This window comes from Chionomys nivalis, chromosome X (genome assembly GCF_950005125.1).
Source record: "Chionomys nivalis chromosome X, mChiNiv1.1, whole genome shotgun sequence".
Lineage (NCBI taxonomy): Eukaryota > Metazoa > Chordata > Mammalia > Rodentia > Cricetidae > Chionomys > Chionomys nivalis.
The window spans coordinates 60,198,384-60,223,324 of NC_080112.1; the positions used below are offsets into that span (position 1 = coordinate 60,198,384).

The 24,941-nt window shown below is 38.0% G+C and overlaps 1 protein-coding gene and 1 pseudogene across 1 annotated transcript; one reads left to right on the forward strand and one right to left on the reverse strand.

Moving 5' to 3' along the window:
• Nucleotides 1–2,133: 2,133 nt before the first annotated feature.
• LOC130868415 (melanoma-associated antigen B17-like) lies at nucleotides 2,134–3,132 on the reverse strand. Its single transcript, XM_057760645.1, has one exon. The coding sequence runs from the start codon at nucleotides 3,130–3,132 to the stop codon at nucleotides 2,134–2,136; it is 999 nt and encodes a 332-aa protein (XP_057616628.1).
• Nucleotides 3,131–24,941, forward strand: LOC130868416 (60 kDa heat shock protein, mitochondrial-like; annotated as a pseudogene).

The window sequence follows — 24,941 nt, forward strand, 5'->3', positions numbered from 1 at the left end:
TCTTGCTGAAAAGAAGAAAGAAGCATTGCAGGAGACAGAAGGATCAAGGACATCACATGAAAAACAACAGAAACAACTAAACTGGCTCATAAGAGCTCACAGTGATTGAACTAACTACCAGGGAGACTACATGGGACTGACTTAGGCCCTATACAGACATGTGACAGCTGTATAGCTTGGTTTCTTTTGGGACTTCTACCAATAGGAGCAGGGGCTGCCCAAAATACTTCGCCTGACTCTTGAGAGCCTATTACTCATACTGGGTCACCTTGCCCAGTCTAAATATAGGAGAAGGTGCTTAGTCTTAAAGAAACTTGATATGCCATGCTTTGTTGATACCCATGGGTGGCCTGCCCCTTTCTGAACAGAAACAGGGGAGAAGTAGATTGGCGCGGGGCAGGGCATGGCACCATAGGGGAAAGGGGAAGCTGCACTCAGGATATAAAATAAATAGTAAATTAAATAATAAAAAATTATCTCCTCTTGGAGGATGAGAAGGTGGCCTACTCAAGAGAACACTTGCTATATAACCATAAAAGCCTGAGTTCAAATACTCAACATCCATGTAAAAACCATGTAACATACATCTGCAATTCCATAGCTGTTGGGAGGAAGAGCCAGAAACAGGAGGATTCATGGAGGTTGCTGACTACTAGCCTAGGCCAAGGATCAGTGAGGAAGCCTGTCTCAAGAGAAAAAAAAAAGAGGATGATGGAGCAGGATATTCAGTGTTCTTCTTTGGTCTATCTGCAAGAATGCACTGTGTGTGTGTGTGTGTGTGTGCATGTACTACACATTTTCAAACTCTCACAATACATACAAACAGAAAATATATCCTTTTATTAAAATAGGATATGGGTTTGACAACCCATAGCAAGAATGACAACTCAGTGGTTTCTGGGACCTCTTCTCAGAGTATTATTTCTAATATTTGTCAAAGAGTCCTACAACATTATGTGTGTAGCTTTTGCACAATATTTACCTACAGTAGGGCAATCAAATAGACTCCGTCCATTCTTATCACAGGTAATGATTCAGTTCTGGTACTTTTAAAGTTCCAAATAATTGTTTAATGTGTATTCTCTGTTCCAGAGTTAGCCTCTCTGTTGGAAGATATGCTACCAGAAGGTTTGGGCCTTGTTCACAACCTCCATAATTTCTACTAATCCACTGTGCAACTTCACTGAATTTCTGTGCACTGAAAATGGAAATTTCTAATGCTCCAAACTACCTTTGACAAATAATTTACAATTGTCTTGTATCTGAAATCTTTAGTACTTAATATTAACTTTTTTACTTGTCTTCATGCCATTTCTCACCCTCTTATTTGTAGTCATTACTAGGCTCTAAAGCTCTCTTGAGGGCTGATTGAATTGAGCTTGGGAGTCCAAAGATCAGATTCTCAACTCAGCCTTGGAGAAAATAATGACACAATGGGAGAGTGAATAAGTTTCTTATAATTTATTCGTTCATACATTGAGTAATCAAGTTTGTGTCAATTGATGTTAAAACAACAGATAAAACAATACATATAATGAGGAATTTATCACTGTATTTCTTTCACCAGAATGTGACATTACATTTCCATGAGAATCACTTTTACAATTTCATGTTACCTTATGTAACAGTAAACAGAAATTTGTGGAATATTTTCATTTGTTTTTTAAAGTAACAGAACTCTTTAGTTGTAAAATTGAAATGCAACACATTGGTTAAGTAATAAAGAAACTGCTTGGTCCTCATAGGTTAAAACATAGGTGGGTGGAGTAAACAGAATAGAATGCTGGGAGGAAGAGGAAGTGAGCTCAGATGCAGGGCAGCTCCTCTGAGAGACAGATGCCATGCTCCCCTCTCCCTGGCAGATGCAATGAAGCTCCGACCCAGGATGGACGTAGGCTAGAATCTTCCCGGTAAGCGCACCTTGGGGTGCTACACACATGAACAGAAATGGGCCAAGCAGTGTTTAAATGAATAGAGTTTGTGTGTTGTTATTTTGGGGCATAAGCTAGACAGGCAGCCATGAGCCGGGTTGTGGGAAGAGACCCGCAGCCCCTACTACACCCATAAACCCTCCACTACATAGAAGGCTGACTTCTTTTCAAACAGGAAATGAAAGCTCAACCTTGGTTGCAGCTATGTGTGAGAGGAGCTGCAGCATATGCACCTGGGATAAACGCTGGCCGTGTCCAAGGCTGGAGATGTCTGCTCTTCTCGCTCCATTTGATCTTTAAGAGCTTCTACATATGGAGTAGGAAAGAAGCTAGGAACAGTGTCATTAATCCTAGCCCAAACTTCTAGCACTTTCATTTTGCTGGTTTCTACATGGGACCGGGAACCCCAGAGGAAATCATATCTTGGGGATTTACCCCCAGACATCTTATGGATCTCAAGGTAATTTTGCTCAACCAGATCTTTGGTGATGAGTTTTCGGGGCTCCCCAAAGATAAAGTGCTTCCTTCCTGCATATACTCCTAACACACTCAGGAATTGCCAGATCTCTTCCTCAGTGGCACGATGGCCTTTTGTGAATATCAGAACTAAGATGGTCATCAGGAGACCCATCTTTGGCAACCCTCTCTTGCCACTTAGAATTTCAGCAGTGGAGAGACCTAGCTTGCTGACAATGGCATAGGACTGACTATCTGGATTGATTTTCTTCAATCGCATTGCAAAGAGCATTTCCATGCGGGAAGAAGATTTCCTGAGGATGTCAGAAAACTGCGTTTTGTATTTCTTGCTGACCACTTTCAGCATATCATCTTCTGTAAACTGCTCACTCTTCTGAAACTTCTCCAGCAGGAACTCTACCAACATATTAACCTTCTTGGTAAGAGGATCTATGCATATCGGCTGAGTGAAGGCATGTGGACTTCCCCCAACAACATGGACATCAGAAGCCTCACCATCTATTTCAGAGCCTGTGCAGGATACACCTGCCACAGGAGAGGCAGGAAACGCAGCTCCCTGAGAAGTGGATGCTTTAGAAGAGCTTGGGGAATTAGCTTGGCCAATAGGAAGAGATGCTGATTCTTTCACTACAGTTGGTTGAGCACCCTTGGGACACTGGCTAGCCCCATGTGCTTGATGACCTTTGCCATGAGAGTGGCCTTTACTCTTGTTGCCCCTAGGCATGATAACAGGAGTCAAAGGCAACAGTCAGAACTGTAGTAAGGAGAACTGCCAAAGCAGGAACCTGTAGGAATAGAAAGACAAGAGGTAAGCAGCATATCATCACAAAGTATACTTTTGCTTTTAAGAAGTCATCCTTCACTGCTTCCCTGGAGGGTAACATACTGTGTACCTGTTCTCTTGTTAGCTTGGTCAGGACTCCTGTTTTCCTGGTCATCTTGTTTCCAGAGAACCCTGCAAAAGAAAGTAGAATTTGTTAGACTGCCCTTTGACGGACCAGTTCAGGGATTCCTAGAGTGAGACAAAAGGCTGTTCTCCATGAATAAGAATCAAATGTTCATGCTTTGCATTCCATTTACATGGATACAAAATATATCCATAGTTGGTAAAGTCTGAATACCCACTTCTCTCTGTTACTCTGAAGTTCATACTACATTCATTCTCTGAGAGACCAGTTCATAATAATAATGGCCTAGGGTCCTAACTACAGTGTTCCAGAACCCTGGAGACAAATGAAGGGTGGGGCATGTGTAATCTTCTTTCTAGGAGGATGACTGATAGTTTAAGGGGATTAACAATGGTTTAGAATTGCCACTGGTTTAATTCATATGATTCCCCAAGGCATACAACAGCTCTTAGATAGCTCTCTTAACTTGATCAGAGACCATACCTCTCAGAGGAAGGCCTTGCCTCTGCAGGTTGGAGAAGCAGAAGTCAGAGTCATCTTCTTCCTGTTCCCTTCCCTCACTCTTTTCTAGTTCTTGGAATAGAGACCCAAGAGTGGTCAGTTCCGTTGTTCCAAGGAGGGGTGGGGGAGAGTTCCCTGGGGAAAATGATTTTTTTCTTGGTGATTTTTCAAGGGGCTAGGATACCACTTAAATGAGACGACTGGGGAATTAAAGATCCCATTTTCACCAGAGTCCTGAATACCGAAGGAAAATGAAAGATGTATGAGCCTAAGATTCATGCCTACCATCTACCATAAACTATGGATTGGGCTCTAGGAGTTCAATTTCCTTTTGGGTATAGAGCCCCAATTCATTGAAAATTTTTCTTTCCATTCCTTTAAGGATTGGCTATATAGCCCAGGCTGGTCATCATTCCTGATCATCATTCCTCAGCTTCCAGAAACGAGATTTAACACTAATGCATCATAATGCTTGTTTGTTACAAATTTTATAATTAGATATTTTTTTATTTTAATTTTGAGGCAGCTTCCAGCTATGCAGCCCAATATAGCCTCAGACTTGCTGTATAACTCATATAACTCAGAGTAATCTCAAACTGACAACCTCCCTCTGCTTCTTGAGTGCTGGAACCGCAGGCTTGTACATCTAAGCTCTTATCTTGATTATATATAGGTATTCAACTGCTTCCCTACGGAAATCCCTAAATATTTAAAGCCAACCACCCAGACTAAAGGTCTAATCCTTAAGAGTGCAGATATGAAGTACTGTATGCTTAATTTGACCACTTCTGCCTCAACTGATTGTTGTAGGTAAGTCAACATGAGAAGAAAATAGGCACCTGTTGAGTCCTTTGTTATTTGAAATGTGGTGTCCCTCTGTCCTTATGTGGCATCTCTGTAATGACTGCTGGCAGGGCCTGGTAGTACAATCTTTTCTGATATGAAATCATTTCTATCCTCCAAACATGCAATACCACCAAATGGAAAGGTGAAGTTTCTTCTAGACCTGGCATCCATGGTTGGGTTTTATGTTATTTGGCATCATAGTATGTTCAGAATTTGAGTCATGAGTTTCCACTCATATCAGGTGTAGTTAGAATACTTGGTATTCTCGATTCATACTTGTCAGTATATTTTATTAAAATGAGAATAAATGAACAACGAGTAAACATCCTTTAAACACCCTTTATGTATTTAGTATCATAATCTCTCAACTCTCAAGGCATGAAAAGTTTTCTTGTTGTCAATTCCGTTATTTGCTTCTGTAGGCTTCAGATCTGCTTTGGCTACATGGCCATCCATACTCAGGATCTAGTTCTACACAGATTTAATGGCACTGCTCTTAATTATTAATATTTCTTTTATTTACTCCACAATATTTTCACGGTTGATTTCAAGCATAGAAATATCCTCATAAGGGAGCATGTCATCATTATAGTCAATACTGTGAAACAGTGAATATGTGAAAAATTAAGAATTGTTGACATCTTTATAATATTCTCAAATATAACAAATGAGAAGTATACATGTCTAAGGTAGCTATATTTCTCTCTTGTTATATCAGTGTGGTTTTATATCTGCTTCAATAAGAAATTTGACATTTCTATTTAGTTTTATCTTTTGTATATTTGTAATATTATTGATCTTTTGAAAGGTGTATATTCCATCAGATATTTTAAGTAGTTACTGTCATTAATTGATTTACTAACACTCTAAAAGTTTTTTTTTTAATTTCTATTTACTCCTGCATATTATCACATTTGTTTTTAACCTTTAAGGGAGCACTGGCTTCCAATGTGTAGTATTCTCTAACGTGAATTCACCTACTTGCTCTTATTTTGAACATCTACAACACAACACAATGCAAACTATTTTCTCGTGTTACTGCTAAACACTTGAACTTGTAGAAGATATTTTAGTCTCTGTGAATAAGACATCTTAAATACAGTTATTAGTGTATTGTCATCTTGTCTTTGAATAAAGGGAAACTGACCTACTAAAATGGTTGAGTGATTATAATTACATAATTTCTTTTCCCTTCCTCCCTCCAAACCCTCCAATAATCCTTTCCTTCTTTTCCTTCAAATTCATGGCTATATATATTTTTCGCCTAAATCCTAAGTACAGCCTTCTCAGTCTGTATAATGGTATTAGTGTGTATGTTTTCAGGGCTGACCATTTGATATGGGATAACCAAGTAGTATGATCTTCTCTGGACAAGACTAATTCCCCTGCTATTAACATTTCTCATTTACCTGTAGTTCTTTAATGTAAGTTTGGGAACTCATATACTTTCCTTAGTCCACTTAGGCATGTGTGTTGGTGTTGTGCTTCTTTCACTCATGTTTAGGAAGTCATGTCACTGAGATTTTATGTTTATGATCTCAAAAATTAAAATAATTAAAAAATAGTTAAATTTTTCAATATTTACATATGATTTGGAAGTAGATAAATGAAATGGTAATTTTTTCATTTCTTCATATTTGATGTAATAGGCCTGTAAACCAGGCTTGTTTGGAACATTTTTCAATGTTTGTCAGATGACTTATTAATTATACAAACTACAGTTCATTGGATTTCTGTTCCTCTAGACACTCTCTTATTTCCCCTGATCTTGACTTTATTACATAGATAACATAACATTCTGAAAATATGTGGAACCTTCTGGCATTTCAGGATGTCTTTATAGTTAGGAATTTATTTTTAAATAATGTTTCATGATATATTTTTAATTTAACTTTTTATAATTTCATATGTGAGTACTGTTTTACATTATTTTCTCCCCTCTTTCATAGTAGCTCCTTCTAAAATTCATTACTTATTTTTCATTGGCACACATATGTACACACATTTTTTTAAGTATTTTGTGTTAGGACTACAGTTTGAGATTCTCTTTATGTTGAAGTTTTTATTTTTCTATAGACTTTTATACTCATTTATATTGGTCATTTAATTTCTATTTATGTATTTAGAGTAATTAAATATTTCAATGAAAATATTCCTAAATTTTTAGAGTTATTCAGAAGATGGAATAATAAATCCAGTTATCTGACATTCCTCATCATGAAGCCATATTCTTATGAGAACAATGTTCATGTAAAAGTTTCTTAAAAGTAGTTGCATTTTACAGGCTATTGTTATCTGAGTTTTTGTCTTGCCCAGTTCCCACAGTCATTAAGCCCCAAAGAAATCACACATAGGTCTACATTAATCATGAACTGATTGGCCCATTAGCTCTGGCTTCTTAATAACTCTTATAACTTACATTAGCCTACTATTCTTATCTGTGTTAGCCACAAGACTCAGTACCTTTTTCAGCGGGTTGTGTCACGTCTTGCTTCTTCTGTGTCTGGACAGGACTGCAGAGGAACTCTTCCCAGAATTATCCTGTTCTCATTGACCCACCTCTACTTCCTGTCTGGTTGTCCCGCCTATACTTCCTGCCTGACTACTGGTCAATCAGTGTTTATTTAAAATATGATTGACAGAATATAGACAATTGTCCCACATCAGGCAATCTTTTGTAAAGTACTTAATGTGTGTTATTTTTTGTCATAATGTCATAAATTACTTTTATTTATTTATATCTTGAGGCGTACAGGGTATTAATTTCTTAATTATAAAATTCCTTTCAGTTTGTTACTGGAAATTCTTTGGGAAGACTCTTTATGTCTGTTCATTTATCACCTTGCCATATTGATAATATGTTGTTACAGCATTCCATTATTGATATTAAATCATTTATACAAACAAGATTCATGCTTTTTTAGTTTACTGATGTACTTTTATCAATATTTATTAATTTTTTTATCATAACTCTGCTTATTTCTGTGCCCCAAACTTATTAAGTTGCTTGGTTTTGGTTTATTGTTGTTGTTGTTTTGTTTTGTTTTTTTATGTTCATCTTTTTTGAATTTTTTGTATATCCTAGACACGGCTCTCTGTCAAATGTATAATAGTAAAAATATTTTTCTATTCTGTGGATTGCATTTTCACTCAAGTGAAGGTGTCCTTTGCTGTGCAGAATATGTATGCATGAAATTCTGAAACAATAAAATATAAAAAAAATGTTTTGTATTCTGCTTTGGAGAAAGCTCTATGAGCTGTTAAGAAAGTATATTTTCTTTAGCTTTACAATGGAATTTTTTAGTTTAATTGATCTATAGCACAGCTAAACTTTGTTTCTTTTCTGAGTGTATCTATGGATGGCCTGTCTATTGATGAAAATTACATCTTGACATGAGCCAGAATTTTTGTATTGGAATATATATGCCCCTTTATGAAGAATAGTGTTACTTTCATGAAATTGAATAGACCAACATTCATTCCTGATATATTCAAATCCATTGTGCCTTTTTAGTAAACTGTCACCTTTTTATAAACAACTTTAGTTATTCTGACTACATTTTTTTTACTAGATTTGATTTGAAGTCTTCTTTTTCAGGTAAGACCATCACTAATTTGACTTTCATTCTGATTCCTTTTGTTTGAATATTTGTTTCCAGTTTTCCATTTTTGGTCTTTATACAGCTTTGTAGATAAGTTGAGTTTCACGCAGAAACCATGGTTTTATTTTTTTATCAGTCAGTATGTGTCCTTGGATGGGAGAATTAATGCTATTTACCCTCAGGGTTATTTCAATCAATCTACTAATTTTTGTTTCCTCCACCCCTATGTTTTCTTTTTCTCTTATTTATTTATGTATGTATTTAATTATTAATTAGTTTGTTTATTTTATATCCTGACTACAGTTTCCAATGCCTCCTCTCCTCCCAGTTCCCCCACCTCTATTCACATCGTTCAATCCACTCCTCCTCCATTTCTGTTCAGGAAAGGGCAGAACTGCCATGGACATAAACAAAACATGGCATATCAAGTTGCAGTAAGAATAAGCATATATTAAGGCTCAGTAGGTGACTCAGTATGAGGAATAGGGTCCCAAAAGCCAATAAAAGAGTTGGAAACCACTCCTGATCCCACTGTTAGGAGTCCCACAAGAAGACCAATCTACACAGCTGTAATATATGCAAAGTGTCTAGGTCCGTCCCTTACAGGCACTCTAGTTGTTGGTTTAGTCTCTGCGAGCCCGTGTGAGTCCAGGTTAGTTGATTCTGTGGGGTTTCTTATGGTGTCCTTGACCCCTCTGACTCCTACAATCCTTTATCCCCCCCGCCCTTTAGGATTCCATGAGCTCCTCATAAGGTTTGATTGTCGATCTGCATTTGTTTTCCTAAGTTGCTAGATGAAGTCTCTCTGATGACATTTGGGTTAGGCACTAATCTGGTCACAGGAGCTGGCTAGTTCAGGCTATTTATCTGTTATTGCTAGTTGTCTAAGCTAGGTTCTTCTTTGTAGATTCCTGAGAGATTCCCTTGCACCTGATCATGAATGGACCACCCTCACTTCCAGTAGTCATTTTCAGTATTCTCGCCCTCCATACCTCCACCCCTTCAACCTGATCCTACATGTTCCTATCACCACCTGCCTTCAGTCCACTCATGAAATCTCTTTAATTTCCACTTCACAGTGAGATTCATTCATTCCCCCCTTGAGCCCTCTTGTTATTTACCTTCTCTGGATCTGTAGATTTGTAACATGGTTATCCTCTACTTTATAGCTAATATCTACTTTTAACTGAGTACATACTTGGCTTTCTTGGTCTGTGTTACCTCACTCAGGAATCTCTTGTCTAGTTCCATCCATTTGCCTGCCAATTTCATGATGACATTGCTTTTAACAGCTGAGTGACACTCCATTATGCAAATGTACCACATTTCTTTATCCATTATTCTGTTGAGGGACATCTAAGTTGTTTCCAGGTTCTGGGTTTTACAAAGAAAGCTACTATGAACATAGTTATACAAGTGTCTTTGTGGGATGATTGAGCATCCTTTCTGCATATGCCCGAGTGGTATAGCTGAGTCTTGTAGATTGAGTCCCAGTTTTCTGAAAAAAAAAAAAAAACACCATATTGATTTCAAATATACAGTATTATTTCATTCTTATTAAAGTTTGATAACTATTGCATAATGTTTGAATGTTTCTTAATTTGCCTTCTCTATCTAATATTCAAATAAGATTGATGTTTTCCTTATCAATCTGTCCATGAAGTTCCTTGAAGTGTTTTTTGTAATATTGTCCTACTGGTTATGAATTGCTTTAGTTTATGCTTATCTTGGGAGACTATTATTTTTCATTTGATTTTTGGGTGTTAACTTTGGAGGAAATAATAAACCAGGGTAACAGTTGTATTCTTTCAACACATAGAAATACCACTACGAAATTTCCCAAGATTTTGTACTTTCTGTCTAGAAATCAAAAGTTATCACAGTTTCTGTTCATAACTGAAATTACATGTCACTCTGATAGCTATCAACATTCTGTTTTCCTCTATTTTGGCAGTTTAAATGAAATATGATGTAGAGAAATTCTTTCTGGTACTGTCTATTTGGCATTGTAAATGGTTCCAGTACCTTGATGTTCATAATTTTCTCAGAAATTAATTTTTTCCAATTATTTCTCTTAATTTTTCTATACTTATAATACATGAAACAATCCCACACCAGTTTGGAATTATTATTGATAAAAGCGTTATTTATCTGAGGTGAAAAAATTTACAGAACGCTGTCCTAGACAACAGCCAGGAACGGAGTCTATTCGCTGGAACCAGAGTCCGGAGTTTGAAGCAAGAGAGCAAGAGGAGGGCTGCTTCCGCTTTTTAAAAGCAAAAGAGACCACGCCCCAGTGGGCTGGTATCTCAAAGGCTATTGGCTGAAGAAACAGAAGGAGCTCCGGCATCATACTTTCAGTATAATCAATGTGCACATTCAACTGCCTACTTTGTTCTTAAACTTGATCTCTTAATGTTATCTCAAGGTAATCCTTGTTCTAGGCATAATTCGTTTGTATTTTCAGATTAACTGTTTGATGATAATAATTCGTCAGCATTATGTTAAATCCTGGTAGTCTTCTGCTTGATTTATAATTCTTTTTGAACTTTGCAGCTTAATATTTTCCTTGAATTATTGAAGTTTTAATCTAAGAAATATTGTTTGTAATCTGAGAAGATCAAAAGCAGAGGCAGGTGAATTGTGAATAAAGCCCAACCTGGCATACGTAATAAACAGTTTGTCAAAGAGAAACAAAAATTAATTAGTTAATTAATAAGTAAGTAAATAAATAAACAAACAAATAAATAAGTAAACAAAGAAAACTTAGATAATAAAACAAGAAATAAATTATCAGTCAGGCATAGTGGCAAACATCATTAATCTCAACACTGGATAGGCAGAGGCAGGCACATTTCAAAGCCAGCCTGGTTTACAAAGTAAGTTCCAGGACAGTCAAGGCTACACAAAGAAATTCTTTCTAGGAAAAACATACAAGAAAAAAAACTAAGGAAGCTGGGCGGTGGTGGCACATGCCTTTAATCCCAGCACTCGGGAGGCAGAGGCAGGCAGATCTCTGAGTTCGAGGCCAGCCTGGTCTACAAGAGCTAGTTCCAGGATGGGAACCAAAAAAGCTACGAACAAACCCTGTCTCGAAAAATAAAAACAAAAAAAAAAAAAAGAAAAGAAACTAAGGAAGGAATAAGAGACAGAGAAAGAGAGAATCATCATCATCAGAATATAAACCTCTTCTTTTTTTTTTTTTTTTTTTTTTTGGTTTTTGAGACAGGGTTTCTTCGTGTTGCTTTGGAGCCTGTCCTAAAACTAGCTCTCATAGACTAGGCTGGCCTCAAATTCATAGACATTCACCTGCCTCTGCTTCCTGAGTGCTGGGATAAAAGGCATGGGCCACCACTTCCCAGCTCGAATTTTTTTCCACCCTCTTTGCTTTGTTTCTTTCTACTGCAATACTGCAGATCTAAAATGGAGGCAGGGTAATTGTGAATTAGAGGTCAACCTGGTTTATATAGCAAACACTGTATCAAAAAGAATCTAATGACCCCCTCACTAACAAGCCACAGCCTGCATCTTCGAGTTTACACTCCCACCACTCACCCACAACCCTCAAAATTCTTTTTTTTTGTTTTGTTTTGTTTTGTTTTGTTTTTTCGAGACAGGGTTTCTCTGTGGTTCAAAATTCTTTAATTACCAAATAGTCTTTTCAACATAAGACCAGTGCCTTAGGCACTGGATCCTCATCTCACTTGAATCTATGCCAATGATGTAAAATTTGGCATGGACACCTAAGCCTTAATACTTCAAGGAGCAGACCTGTAAATGGATGTTGTAGCTGTTACAATGGAACCAAAAAGAACAACAGATTAATGAACAGAGTTGGGGAAGCCCAAAGTAACAAAAGATAAAATGACTGTTACAAAATCAATTGATTTAATGAGTAAATATAAAAATCTGAGAACGAAACCCATTAAAGCTGTTGCCAGTAACACAAATGAAGAGGCTATGCATGACACCATCACTACTACTGTTTTGTTATGTTCTATTGCCAAGGATAGCTTTGAGTAGATCAGCAAATTGCTAGCCTAACAGGAATGGGATAAGTGTGATGTTGACTCTAGTTACTGTGATTTTTGAACTTATAAAAGAGTCTAAACCCATGACAACCCTTGAAGAAACTGCTCAGGTTGCTAAGAGTTTTGTAAATGAAGACAAAGACATTGTGTTTTTGATGCAGTGAATAAGGTTGGAAGAATGGGAATCATCACAATGAAGAAAGGAAAATCCTTGAATAATAAATTATAAATTATTAAAGGAATGAGGTTTGGGAGAGGATACATTTCCCCATATTTTATTAACATGTTGAAAGTTTAAAAATGTGATTCCTATGTTCTGTAGAGTGAAAAGAAAAATTATAGTGCTCACTCCATTGTACCTACTTTTGAAATTGCCAGACCTCACTGAAAGACCTTGGCTATAATCTCTGAAGCTGTTAATAGAGAAACTCTAAGTACACTGGTTTCAAATAGGCTAAAAGTCGGTCTTTAGGTGGTGGCAGTCAAAGCTCTAGGGAGTGGGGAGAATATGAAGAACCTATTGATAGTGCTCTACTTGGAGAAGAGGGGTTGAGTCTAACTCTTGAAGATGTTCAATCTCATGACTTAGCAAAATAGAGGTCATTAGCATCAACAAAGATAATGTCATGCTTTTGAAAGGAAATTGAAATTGATAAACATATTCAAGCAATCACTGAGCAGGTATACATGACAACTAGTGAACAAGAAAAAGAAAAGCTGAATGAGAAACTGGTTAAACCTTCAGATGAAGAAGCTGTGCTTAAGACTGGAGCAACAAGTGATGTTGACGTTAAAGAGAAGACAGAATCATAAATGTCCTCAATTCTACAAAGAATCTCTTGAAAAAGGCATTGTTCTAGGAGGGGATTGTTTGCTTTGGTGAATCCCAGTCTTGGATTCATTAAAACCTTCTAATGAAGGTCATAAAGTAGGTATAGAAATTATTGAAACTGTACTCAATTTCTTGCTGCTACTATTGTCAAGAATGTAGGATCTTTGATAGTTGAGAAAATTCTGCAGAATTCTTCAGAGGTTGGTTATGATGATGTGCTTGGGGATTGTGTGCACATGGTGGAAACAGGAATCATTGATTTCACAGTGTTTGGAAGAACTACTTTAGTGGATGTTGCTAGGGCAGCCAGATTGATATGTACAGTGGAAGTGAGAGTGACAGAAATATCTGCAGAAGAGAAGGTTCCTGGAATGTTAGCAATGTGTGAAATGGAAGAGGGTATAGGGGTGACATTTTTAACTCCTAAAATATTATTTTGCCCTTATCATTTAGTTATGACTGGAAGCTCATGCCAGATTCCTCACCAATAATTTCAGAGAAGTCACTCAAAGAAAATTACTGAAGAAAAGGTTCACTGATCACTGTAATAATCCGTTACTAGTTTCAATTGACAATAACAATTGTTTACTGCCATCAATGTCCATACCTAAAAATAATTTGCTTTGTGTTTTTAAATAAGGATATTTTTAAATCCCTAAAAATGAAAAACAAATGAAATAAAAACTAAACTCAGCAAATGTAGGCTATAAAGCAAGCAAAAGAAAGGAAAGAAGAAGAACATGAAATTGCAAAATTCTGCCTCCTGGAGTTTTTTGATTTAGAAATCTTTTTCCAGGTCTTATTATACAGGAACAGGTCAGGTGTACAATAATGAAAGATAACAGGACATAACATGAATCTAGTATGACTTCTGTCTGTTCCCACTAAACAAGTATGCAGGCTAAGACTCATGCTCAAGCAAAATTATGATGTTAGGGACAAGTCAGCATTCATTAAAAATACTTAACTGCCCTGAATACTAGTAACTACAGTTTCTGCCAATGAGCTTTGTACTTTTGAGGTAGACATGGTTGTACTAGCTGTAGAGAGTCTCAGTCTGTGCACCCCTTAGCAAACCAAATGTCCTTACCAAGACTTATTCTTAAATGTGTTGCAGAGTTATGAGAGTAAAAGAATCACTTTTTTTTTACTCTTTCAAGTGAGAATTTCAGTAAAATAAATAGTTAAACACATAAATCAAAACAAACAGACAAAATCAATCTACTGAACTTTGGCTCTAGGTTATCAAGCCTTGCCCCAACTAAATCTAAAAGTGTGAAGTCCCTTTACCACAGATGATATAGGTCAGAGACACCAGTGTACTTTACAAAAAAATTACCCACGCTGTAAACCCTTCAGTGGGCTTATACCAGAGCCTTCCCATCTCAATGAATGAATTTTGTGTCGTCTTCCACACAGATATCTTGACAAGAGTATTCTCAGATTCTCCGACTAGTACATTTTGTGATTATTCTATATATCCTCAGGTACTCAGAGTGACTTATAGTCAAAGATTAAGCTCTCTTTCAAGCTTTCCACTGCTTATAATGCTCTCCAGATGTGGTAAATATCCATGTGGTATTTTCCAATGTAAACGTTCAGTGCAAGAAGAATTCCCATCACACTAATTAATTTCATGTGCTGAATGTAAGGCCTGGAAAAGCCATGGGTTTATATGGTGGCTAGGACAACCAATATTTTGTCACTGGGTTTTCCTGATGCCCTGCAGGATTTTGTACATGATGTCTTGTAGTCCCCTTCTTCACAGGGAGCTTGCGTTCTACTAATGGTCTGCTTTCTGCTTCTCTCTAGCCTGCCTTTTTGCTGTTCCATGTTTCTGAGATTTCCTGTCTCCTCTGCCTTGGTTGCTATTGCTATTTATCTTTATCATTATTTAGAATGCAGTTTCTTTGACTGTGCTCATTGGTAGATTCAAATAGAAAAATCATTTAATTTTCCATCTTACCCGAGATTCCAAGGACTAATGATTTATATATTTATTTTTTTGAATTATATATTTTTTAGTTTTTAGTTTTCCATTCAAAAATTTACATTTCCTCCCCTCCTTTCAATCTCCTCCCACTCTCCCACTCACCCCCCTACATCCAGGCCTAAGAAGCTGTGCATCCCTATAGACTAGGATCCCAAAAAGCCAGAACATGCCATAAAAACAAGTCCCAGTGCCTTTATCAATGGCTTCTCAATGAGCCCTCATTGTCAGCCACATTCAGAGAGTCCGGTTTTATCACATACTCGTTCAGTCCCAGTCCAGCTGGATTTGATGAGCCCCCATTAGAACAGGCACACTGAATCAGTTGGTGGACCAACCCATCGTGTTCCTGACTTCCTTGCTCATCTACTCCCTCCTCCTGCCCTTCAACTAGACCTTGGGAGCTCAGTCCTTTGTTCTGATGAGGGTCTCTGTCTCTATCTCCATCTGTTGCTGGACGAAAATTCTATGGTGATATTCGAGATAATCATCAGTGTGATAGTGGGGCAAGGCCAGTTCAGGCACCCTCTCCTTTGCTGCCCAAGGACCTATCTTGGGACATCCCCGTGGACACCTGGGATCCCCTCAAGAGCCAAGTCTCTTGTCAACCCTAAAATGGCTCCCTTAATGTAGATATCTTCTTCCCTGCTCCTATATCCGCCCTTCCTTCATCTCCACCCTCCCGCTTCCCTAATCACTCACCAGTCTTACCCTTCTCCCTTCCCTCTTCCCCTCTCCCCTTCCCACAACCTCATCCCCACCCCTACCCCCACCCCCGTGCTCCCAGTTTTTGCCCGACAATCTTGTTGGCTTCCAATTTCCAGGAGGATCTATATATGTTTTTCTTTGGTTTCACCTTGTTCTTTGGCTTCTCTAGGCTTGTGAACTATAGGTTTAAAGAAACTCTGTGACCTCTCATTATCTCTTATGATCATTGCAATGAAGTCAAAAGTGGCTGATACTTAACATCCTTTGAATGTATCTGGACAAAATGATTGTATTTTCTGATCTAAACTAAATGAGCTACTTAAGGCTATGGAAGTAGATAAGCCTTAATTTCTTTAAACTGTCTTAATATTTACTGGGAAATCTGCCTGCATTTGTGCACACAATATGATTAAATAATTTGTATGCATAGAAGTCATCCATTACTGATCCTCCTTCCCCAAGCCTTTAGATCTCTTTAAATGAAAAGTTTTACAAAGAATGTAAATTTGCATGGTTATATAAAGATTTTCCCTACCAGCATTTCAAAAATTGCACTCCTTGAAATGGAAATATGTATCACTTCACCCTTAAATACAGATCTTTATTCCATGACTTTTATTTAATATAACAGAAAATTTTGTTCTATGAGAGATTATAGTTTAGTCTTATATGGACATGCTGTAAAGAACTGTTTGTGCTACCTGAAAAATACCAGGTATTTACAATTTTTGGTAAGTTGTGTGTTTGTTTTTGGATTCTGAGACAAGATATATGTGGACATTTTCTAGTGGGAAAGGATGAGTCATTTGATCCCCTGCCATAATGAACGGATATCAAGGGAAACAAAATTTAAAAAAAAAAAAAACTTTTCTCCCTTGGTTTTTCAGCTATTTTCTCACAATAAGGAGAAAAGTGATTAATAAAATGTGAATGTCATCATGAACACTTGCCAAATCACCAGCCCTTTTTCATTCATGCTAATTTCACCAAGTTTCTTGAAACTCTTAGACATTAGTACTATAGATGATCATTGGTGGGCACCTACCAGTACACCAGGGATTTCTGTGTTCCAAATGTATATTGTCAAGTTCTGACTCTTCATATATTTGTGTGTTTGTGTGTACATGTGCATACCATAGCACATATATAGAAGTCAGAAGACAACTTTCAGGAGTCTTACTCTCCTTATACCATGTGTGTCTCAGCGATTGAACCCACATACCTCATTAGGCTTTATAGCAAAAATCTTCACCCACTGAGCTCTCTCACAAGCACACATGCTAAGATCATTGTTTGTTCGTTTTTCTATATGGTCTCTTTTGTTTTGTTTTGTGAGACAAGTTCTTGCTATGAACCTTGTTAGCCTAAAACCCATCCTGTATCCCAGGCTATCCATGAACACATAGAAATACATTTGCCTCTGCCTCTTGGATCCTGGGGTGTAAGGTATGTACCACCACATGTGAATTCATATACCCATATCTTATTCCACAATGCTACTTATGCAATGAGCTCTTTAACTTCAGGAATCTCAAGCAGAAATTAAAGAGTCTCTACATGAGCAGTGAGTGGAAGATGCTGCCTGTGAGGTCCTTGATCTTTCCCCATTTTGAGTATATTCTATTTTATCAAATTGTGCACCTGAAATGCCTCCCAAGAAATAGTGATTGCCAGATCTCAGAGATACCTGTCAGCAGTAGAGATATCTGGTAAATATCTCTAAAAAAATATATAATGAATTTAGATATTCTTGACCTCTAGTAGAAGCCTGAATATCCTACAGACCATATGACATTTCTTTTGGACACATAATTAACTTTCTCTGAGGCATATCTTGGGTAAGGGACAGCAGGCCTGAGTTGGTTATGTAATTCAGATGCATAGCATAAGCAGAATGAGATGGTATGAGCAAGCAGTGTCTGCCCTGACTTTTACTTAGACTGCAAGTACATATTTCTTAGATATACTATCCTAAGAAACTAAATGGTACCTTACTAAGCATAGCCCCTGTGTGGGAAATAGAAGGAATATAAAGCTCCATCCTGCTACACTTGTCTGAAGCACACTCAGGATACTCTATGACATTCCAGTTAGGATCCATACATTTGGGAGTGGGGATCCATCTAGGCTAAATTAAGGATCATCATGTAATGCTGTAGCAGCACTCAAAACTTTCCAATGAATATAATTTGAAATAAATAACAGGAGCCTCATTACATCACTAGTACCAGAGGTGATGTAATTCTAAGTAATGACAATGCTAGGAAATCCATTCTGTCCTGGGATCATTTATCCATAGTCTTTTGTCATGGTTCTAATCTTTACCCCTGGTAATAGATAGGATGCAGCCTTGTTTGTTTTTGTTTTGTTTTTTGTTTATGTTGTTGTTGCTATCATCATTTGATTTTTTAAATTACTGATCTTTTTGTCATTTATTGAAAATAGACTTATTCTCATAGAATATATCCTAATTATGGTTTCCCTTCTTTCTACTTCTCTCAGTTCCTCCCCACCTCCTCTGAAGTCCAGATCTACTCACTTTCTCCTTCTAATTAGAAAATAAATGTGTTTCTAAGTTACAATAATAAAATAAAATTAATTATAATAAGGTAAAACAAAAAACTAACACACTGAATTGGACAAACTAAGAAAACAGATGGGAAAGAGCCAAAGAAAAGGCACAAGAATCACTAGTTCTCACTCTCAGGAATCCCATGAAAGCAAGAAACTGGAAATATATATGCACAGGACTTAGTTCAGGCCCTGTTCATGATGCCTTAATTTCTGTAAGTTCAAATGAGGTTTGATCATGTTAATTTAGAGGACCTTGTTTTCCTGGTGTCTTTCTATCCTCTTTGGTTCTAACCATTTTTCCCAATTTTCTTCCAAAAGATTACCTGATTCCTCAGGAAATATTTGATAGAGACATTGCATTTAGAGTGGAGTGTTTCAAAATGTCTCATTCTCTGCAAATATCAGCTGTAGGTCTCTGGATTTGTTCCCAATAAGATAAAACTTCTCTGATACTTGAGTAGTGCACTGACCTATGAATGAAACAGGATGTCATTTGGTGTCATATTGTTAATAGTATTATTGGATAAAAGAATTTAGTTTTTACCCTAGATCTATGAGTTGTCTATTCTCTGGTTCTTGGTCAGCCACATAATGATGGCAATGGTCTCTTTCTTGTGGAATGGGCCTTAAGTCAAATTGTTGCAGAAAAGAGGGCCCCTTGTTTGTTCTGGCTGCTTGGCTAGTTTACACCCGAAATAACCACACAGAAACTGTATTCATTAAAACACTGCTTGGCCCATTAGCTCTAGTTTCTTATTGTCTAATTCTTACATCTTAATTTAACCCATTTCTATTAATCTGTGTATCACCACGTGACTGTGGATTATCAGCAAGATTCTAACCAGTGTCCGCCTCAGGCAGATGGATCCATGGCATCTCTCACTCTACTCTTCTTCCCAGGATTCAGTTCTGTCTTCTCTGCCTACCTAAGTTCTGCCTTATCAGGCCCAAAGCAGTTTCTTTATTCATTAACTAATGAAAGCAACACATGAACAGAAGAACCTCCTATACCATTTCCCCTTTTCTGTTTAAACAAAAGAGAAAGCTTTAACTTTAACATAGTAAAATTACATATAACAAAACAGGTATCAAATAAGAATTACAGTTATAATACTTATATTTACTTTATCTTTTATCATAACTAAGGAAAACTATAACTATATCTATCTATTCTTCAACTCCATCAAAGATTCCAGAAAGTTATAATATTACCTAAGTAAACAGGAAGTGCATTATAAACAACTTCCAAAACTCTAGAATTGACAGAGACATCACTCTGCCTGGAAGTTTACCCAAAGTTTTTCTGTATCATTGGGGCATCCATCTTGAGCCTACAGGCCCATAATTCCAGCAGACTTTTCCATGAAGCTAGAAATTTCAAGGACAGTTCACCCAGTTTCTTCTGTGTCCTGCTGAATGTCTCACAGACTCTTTCCTGAAACAGGAACCCCAAAGGGCCATCTCACCTTTTGGCAAGTTTAGCAGTCATCCTTGTGGGTACTGCATGTACAGAGAAGCAGTCCAGGCAAGAGCAGTTTCTTGCCCAAATGACTAAGGAGCCTCTTCGATGCCCATCTTCCTCTCGAAGTAGCTTGGTGCTGCCAGGAGCAGATATGTCTCACTGTCATGAAAAGTCCTAAGTTATTAAAACCTTTTAGATGCCATATTCTCTAGTCTTTGAAAGATATGAATAATGCTTATCCATTTGAAATATATCTATGCACATCTAGAAAATTTAACTAACATGACTACAAACTTGAGTATTATAGATGGTTATCTATTAACCTATATTTGTTGATTATACATTACATTTTTAAATGAGCTACACAATCACAATACCTTAAACATGATAAGAAATATATATACATATAACAAAATTTACCTTAAATTTGCATCAATAAAGCAAGATTCATATCAACGCAAAATTATTTATATCTATATCATATTTCTCTTTAAATGTAAAAGAATATTTATAAACAATATTTGGAAATATGGGCATAGATTTATCCACACTTCTTCGTGCTAATTGGAGGTGCTATTAATCAGGTCTTGGGCTCATCTCAGTCAGCAGTTGAGTGAAGTAAGCTTTTGAAGGTGTCCATGGCAACCTTTCAGAAGGCCTAGTCCATGAAACCATATTGGTGTAGAAGCAATCCACAGGTTCTTATCTTCTGTGAAAACAAAGGAAGAACCTCATTTCCCAAGCAACATATCCTTAGACTCAAATTTTGAAATCAAGATACCTATATAATATACATACTGGTTTAACATAGCAGCCCATACAATGAAATGATTCTCTGTACTTAGCTCTTTCACAGTCAAAAAATTCAAAGAAAACACATTAATGTACAGAATTCAGACTCTCTGTGAATTTTTCATTTTTATGTGGCTTATTTTTCTTTACTCCTTTTAATCTATGATTATCTGTCCTCTGTCTCTTTAAATACTTTACCCTTTTTATTTAAATCATTAACTTTATTTTATGACTATATATACTCTTTTTTCTCTCTCCCAAGCTTATGTACATTTATCCAACACTGTGAACCATTTAGAGGTCTTTTATGTCTGAATTTTTCCTATTGTATTGTGTGTAATTCTCTAGTGTCTTGAAGAGATTTTAAAATGCTAAGCAGCTTGGTTGCAGCTGCTCTGGATGTTGTCTCTGCCTCTTTCCAATTTTAAAATGGTGGAAGCACCACTAGTGTTAGCTCTAGGGCTGCTAGGCAGGAGCCACACTCAGCAGTCCAATGCCGAGAATGAGCATGCAGCACATAAACCCTTGTTATCTGAGTTACAACCAAATCTGCCACACAGAGCACTCTACAGCCTGGAAACATCTCTGTGTATGGCAGCAGAAATCTGCCATGCTCTCCTGCTTGTGCATGCCTAGTAGACCTGATCATGCTCCCTGCCCAGTAAGGGAGTGCTGAGTCACAGGCATGGTCTCAGCCACTTTCCTCCCAACCCTATTGGGCACAGAAACACCTGGGCCCACAAATGTCATTGAAATGCTTTATAGCCAGAGTTCATGCTGGTGTCACAGCCCAGGAAGCTGGATTTTAAAACTGCACTGCGTTTTTCCTGCTGCGGCTACTGAATCAGGAAAATTTCTCTGTGGTATGCCACCAGCAAACAGCAAAAAGCTGTGTTAAACTCTATTTTTGTTTCTAGAATTCCTTTTCAATCCCTCTCAGGTTTCACGTGGAGTAAGTTGACCACGTTGAAGCCCCAATTATTGCAAGGAGCAGGGCCCTTTGTTCTTCCCAGCCACCCTTCTAACTTAGCCCCTGAAATAAACAAAGAAACTGTATCCATTAAAACACTGCTTGGGCCATTAGCTCTAGTTTCTTATTGTCTACTTCTTGCATCTTAATTTAACACATTTTTATTAATCTGTGTATCGCCACGTGACTGTGGATTACCAGCAAAATTCTAACTAGCATCCACCGCACGCAGAAGATCCGTGGCATCTCTCACTCTGCCCTTCTTCCCAGCCTTCAGTTCTGTCTTTTCTGCCTACCTAAGTTCTGCCCTATCAGGCCCAAAGCAGTTTCTTTATTCATTAACCAATTAAAGCAACACATGAACAGAAGAACCTCCTACACCATCAAATCAGATATTGGTTGAGCACTCCCACAAGCTCTATGCGTCCATTACCCTCAGATATTTTGCAGGCATGACACCATTATAGATGAAAAGATTTGTGTCTCTTTTTGTGTTTGTGTTTATGTTTATATTTAGGTAGCCTGAAGGGTATCTTCTCATATCCAAGATGCTAGAAGAATCTATATGTACCCACTTGACTTCTCCATGTTCAATGGGTTATATAGGTGTTTTCTTCAGTAATGAGGCCTTGCTGTAAGTTTGTGGAGAACAATCAGATTCATGATATCTCATGATCTTAGTGTTTGTGCTATTGCTGTTCTGTTCAGGAAGTTGTCCTATGTGCCAATGAATTTAAGGCTATTCTACACTTTCTCTTCCATCAGGTTCAATGTATCTGCTTTTATGTTGCGGTCTTTGATCCTTTGGACTTGAGTTTTGTGCAAGGTAAAAAATATGGGTCTTTTTGGATTCTTCTATATGCAAACATTCAGTTTTGCCAGCACTGTTTATTGATGATACTGGCTTTTTCCACTGTATATTTCTGGTATCTTTAACAAAGTTTAGGCTTCTATAGGTGTATAGATTTGTGTCTGTGTCTTCAGCTCAATTCTGTGCCTCTGAGGTTCCAGATTTCCCCTAAGGGTTTTTTTTAATTGATTATAGAAAGTTGGAAAAGAAGTAAATTATTTAAAAAATAAGACAGATTCTTTATAGAGACAGAGTACAGACCGTCATAGATTAAAAGGAGTAAAGAAAGAAAAATAAGCCATGTAAAAATGGAATATACAAAAGAGTGTCTGGATTATGTATGTGATTTTGTTTTCTTTGATTTTTTTTTTTATTTTGAAGAAGCTAAGTACAGAGAGACATTTCATTGCATGGACTGCTAAGCTAAACCAGCATTGATATTTTAAAGGTTTCTTGACTTCAAAATTTGAGTCTAAGGATAAGCTGCTTTGGAAAAGAGGTTCTTTTGTTTCCACAAAGAATGAGAACCTGTGGATTCATTCCAGGCTAATGTGGTTTGATGGAACAAGATCCCCAAAAGGTTGCTGTGAACACCTCCTAAAATTACTTTGCCCAATAAAGAGTAGGAAGCAATTTGGAGAAGAGCTATGCCTGTATTTCCAAATATTGTTTATAAATGTTTGCTTATATTTAAAGAAGATAATGCTGTATAGATTTCCATTCGTATGGACATTGCTCTATTGATACAAGTTTTAGGTCAATTTTATTATATGTTTATTTCTGCTCTGGATTAAGGTATGGTATTTGTATAGCTCATTTAAAAATGTAATGTATATAGAGCAGATGTCAAGAATATTATTGGTTAATAGAGAAACTGCCTGTCCTGTTGATATTTCAGATGGATAGGCATTCTTCAAATCTTTCAGAGACCTTCAGAATATGACATTTAAATGTTTCAAGAAGTTAGAACTTTTCATGATGGTGAGACACATCTGCTCCTGGCAGCACCAATTACTTCAAGAAGAAGATGGGCATTGAAGAGGCTCCTTATGGAGTTGGTTAGCCATTTGGGTAAGAAACTGCTCTTGCCTGGACTACTTGATGAACTGGACATGCAGGATTCACAGAGAAATGACTGTTGAACCTGCCTAAAGGTGAGACAATAGAAATAGATATAGTTTTGCTAATTATGATAAAAGATAAAGTAGATATAAATATTGTAACTGCAATTCTTGCTTGATACCTGTTTTGTTATATGTAATTTTACTATGTTAAAGTTAAAGCCTTCCTTTTTATTTAAACAGAAAAGGAAGGTGAAGTTGAATTTCACTCTGTAGGCTGTGATTATCATTAATATGTAAAGAAACTGCTTTGGGGGGTTCTTGGCTTGAGCCAGTGCATCCTGATGGAGGGGTCGTGCTCACGACCCTGGCTGCCAATCTCAGCGCAGAGGTGGGCCAGCTTCACCAGAGCGGTGGCAAAGAGCCCAGGCCCGTGGTCCACAGGGGAAGCCTGTGGTTGCTGGGGGTGGTGGCCCTGGCCCTGGGCGGCGCACTGGGGCTGTACCACACAGTGCAGTGGCGCCTGTGCTTCCAGGACCTCTGCGGAGCTCTCGGCCGCGTCCAGCCACCTGCAGCTGACCCTGTACTAGTACAAGATATGTCCCTTCTGCAGCAAAGTCCGTGCCTTCCTCGACTTCCACTCCCTGCCCTATCAGGTAGTGGATGTGAACCCTGTCAGAAGATCAAGTTCTCCTCCTACAGGAAGGTGCCCATCCTGGTGGCCCAGGAAGGAGACAGTTCGCAACAGCTGAACGACTCCTCCGTCATCATCAGCGCTCTCAAGACCCACCTGGTTTCAGGTCCCTGGAAGAGGTTATCACCTACTACCCACCCATGAAGGCCATGAATGACCAGGGCAAGGAGGGGACAACAAGTTCTGCAACAAGTACTGGCTCATGCTGGATGAGAAGGAGGCCCAGCAGATGTATGGTGGGAAGGAAGCCAGGATGGAGGAGATGAAGTGGTGGCAGTGGGCAGACGACTGGTTGGTGCACCTCATCTCCCCCAATGTCTACGGGACGTCCACTGAAGCCCTGGCTTCCTTCGACTAAATTGTCCGTAAGGGAAAGTTTATGGCTGTGAAGGCCACCATAGCCAAGTATGTGGGTGCAGTGGCATGGCCATGTACCTTATCAGGAAGCGCCTCAAAAACAGGCACCACCTGGAGGATGATGTACGCGCAGACCTCTATGAGGCAGCCAACAAGTGGGTGACAGCGGTGGGAAAAGACCGGTCATTCATGGGGGGCCAGAAGCCTAATCTTGCTGACCTGGCAGTGTATGGTGTGCTGTAAGTGATGGAGGGTCTGTAGGCCTTCGATGACCTACCTGATGTAACACTCATGCATCCAACCTTGGTACCTGTGGATGGAGCGGGCCATTGAGGAAGCCCCATCAATGCACTGA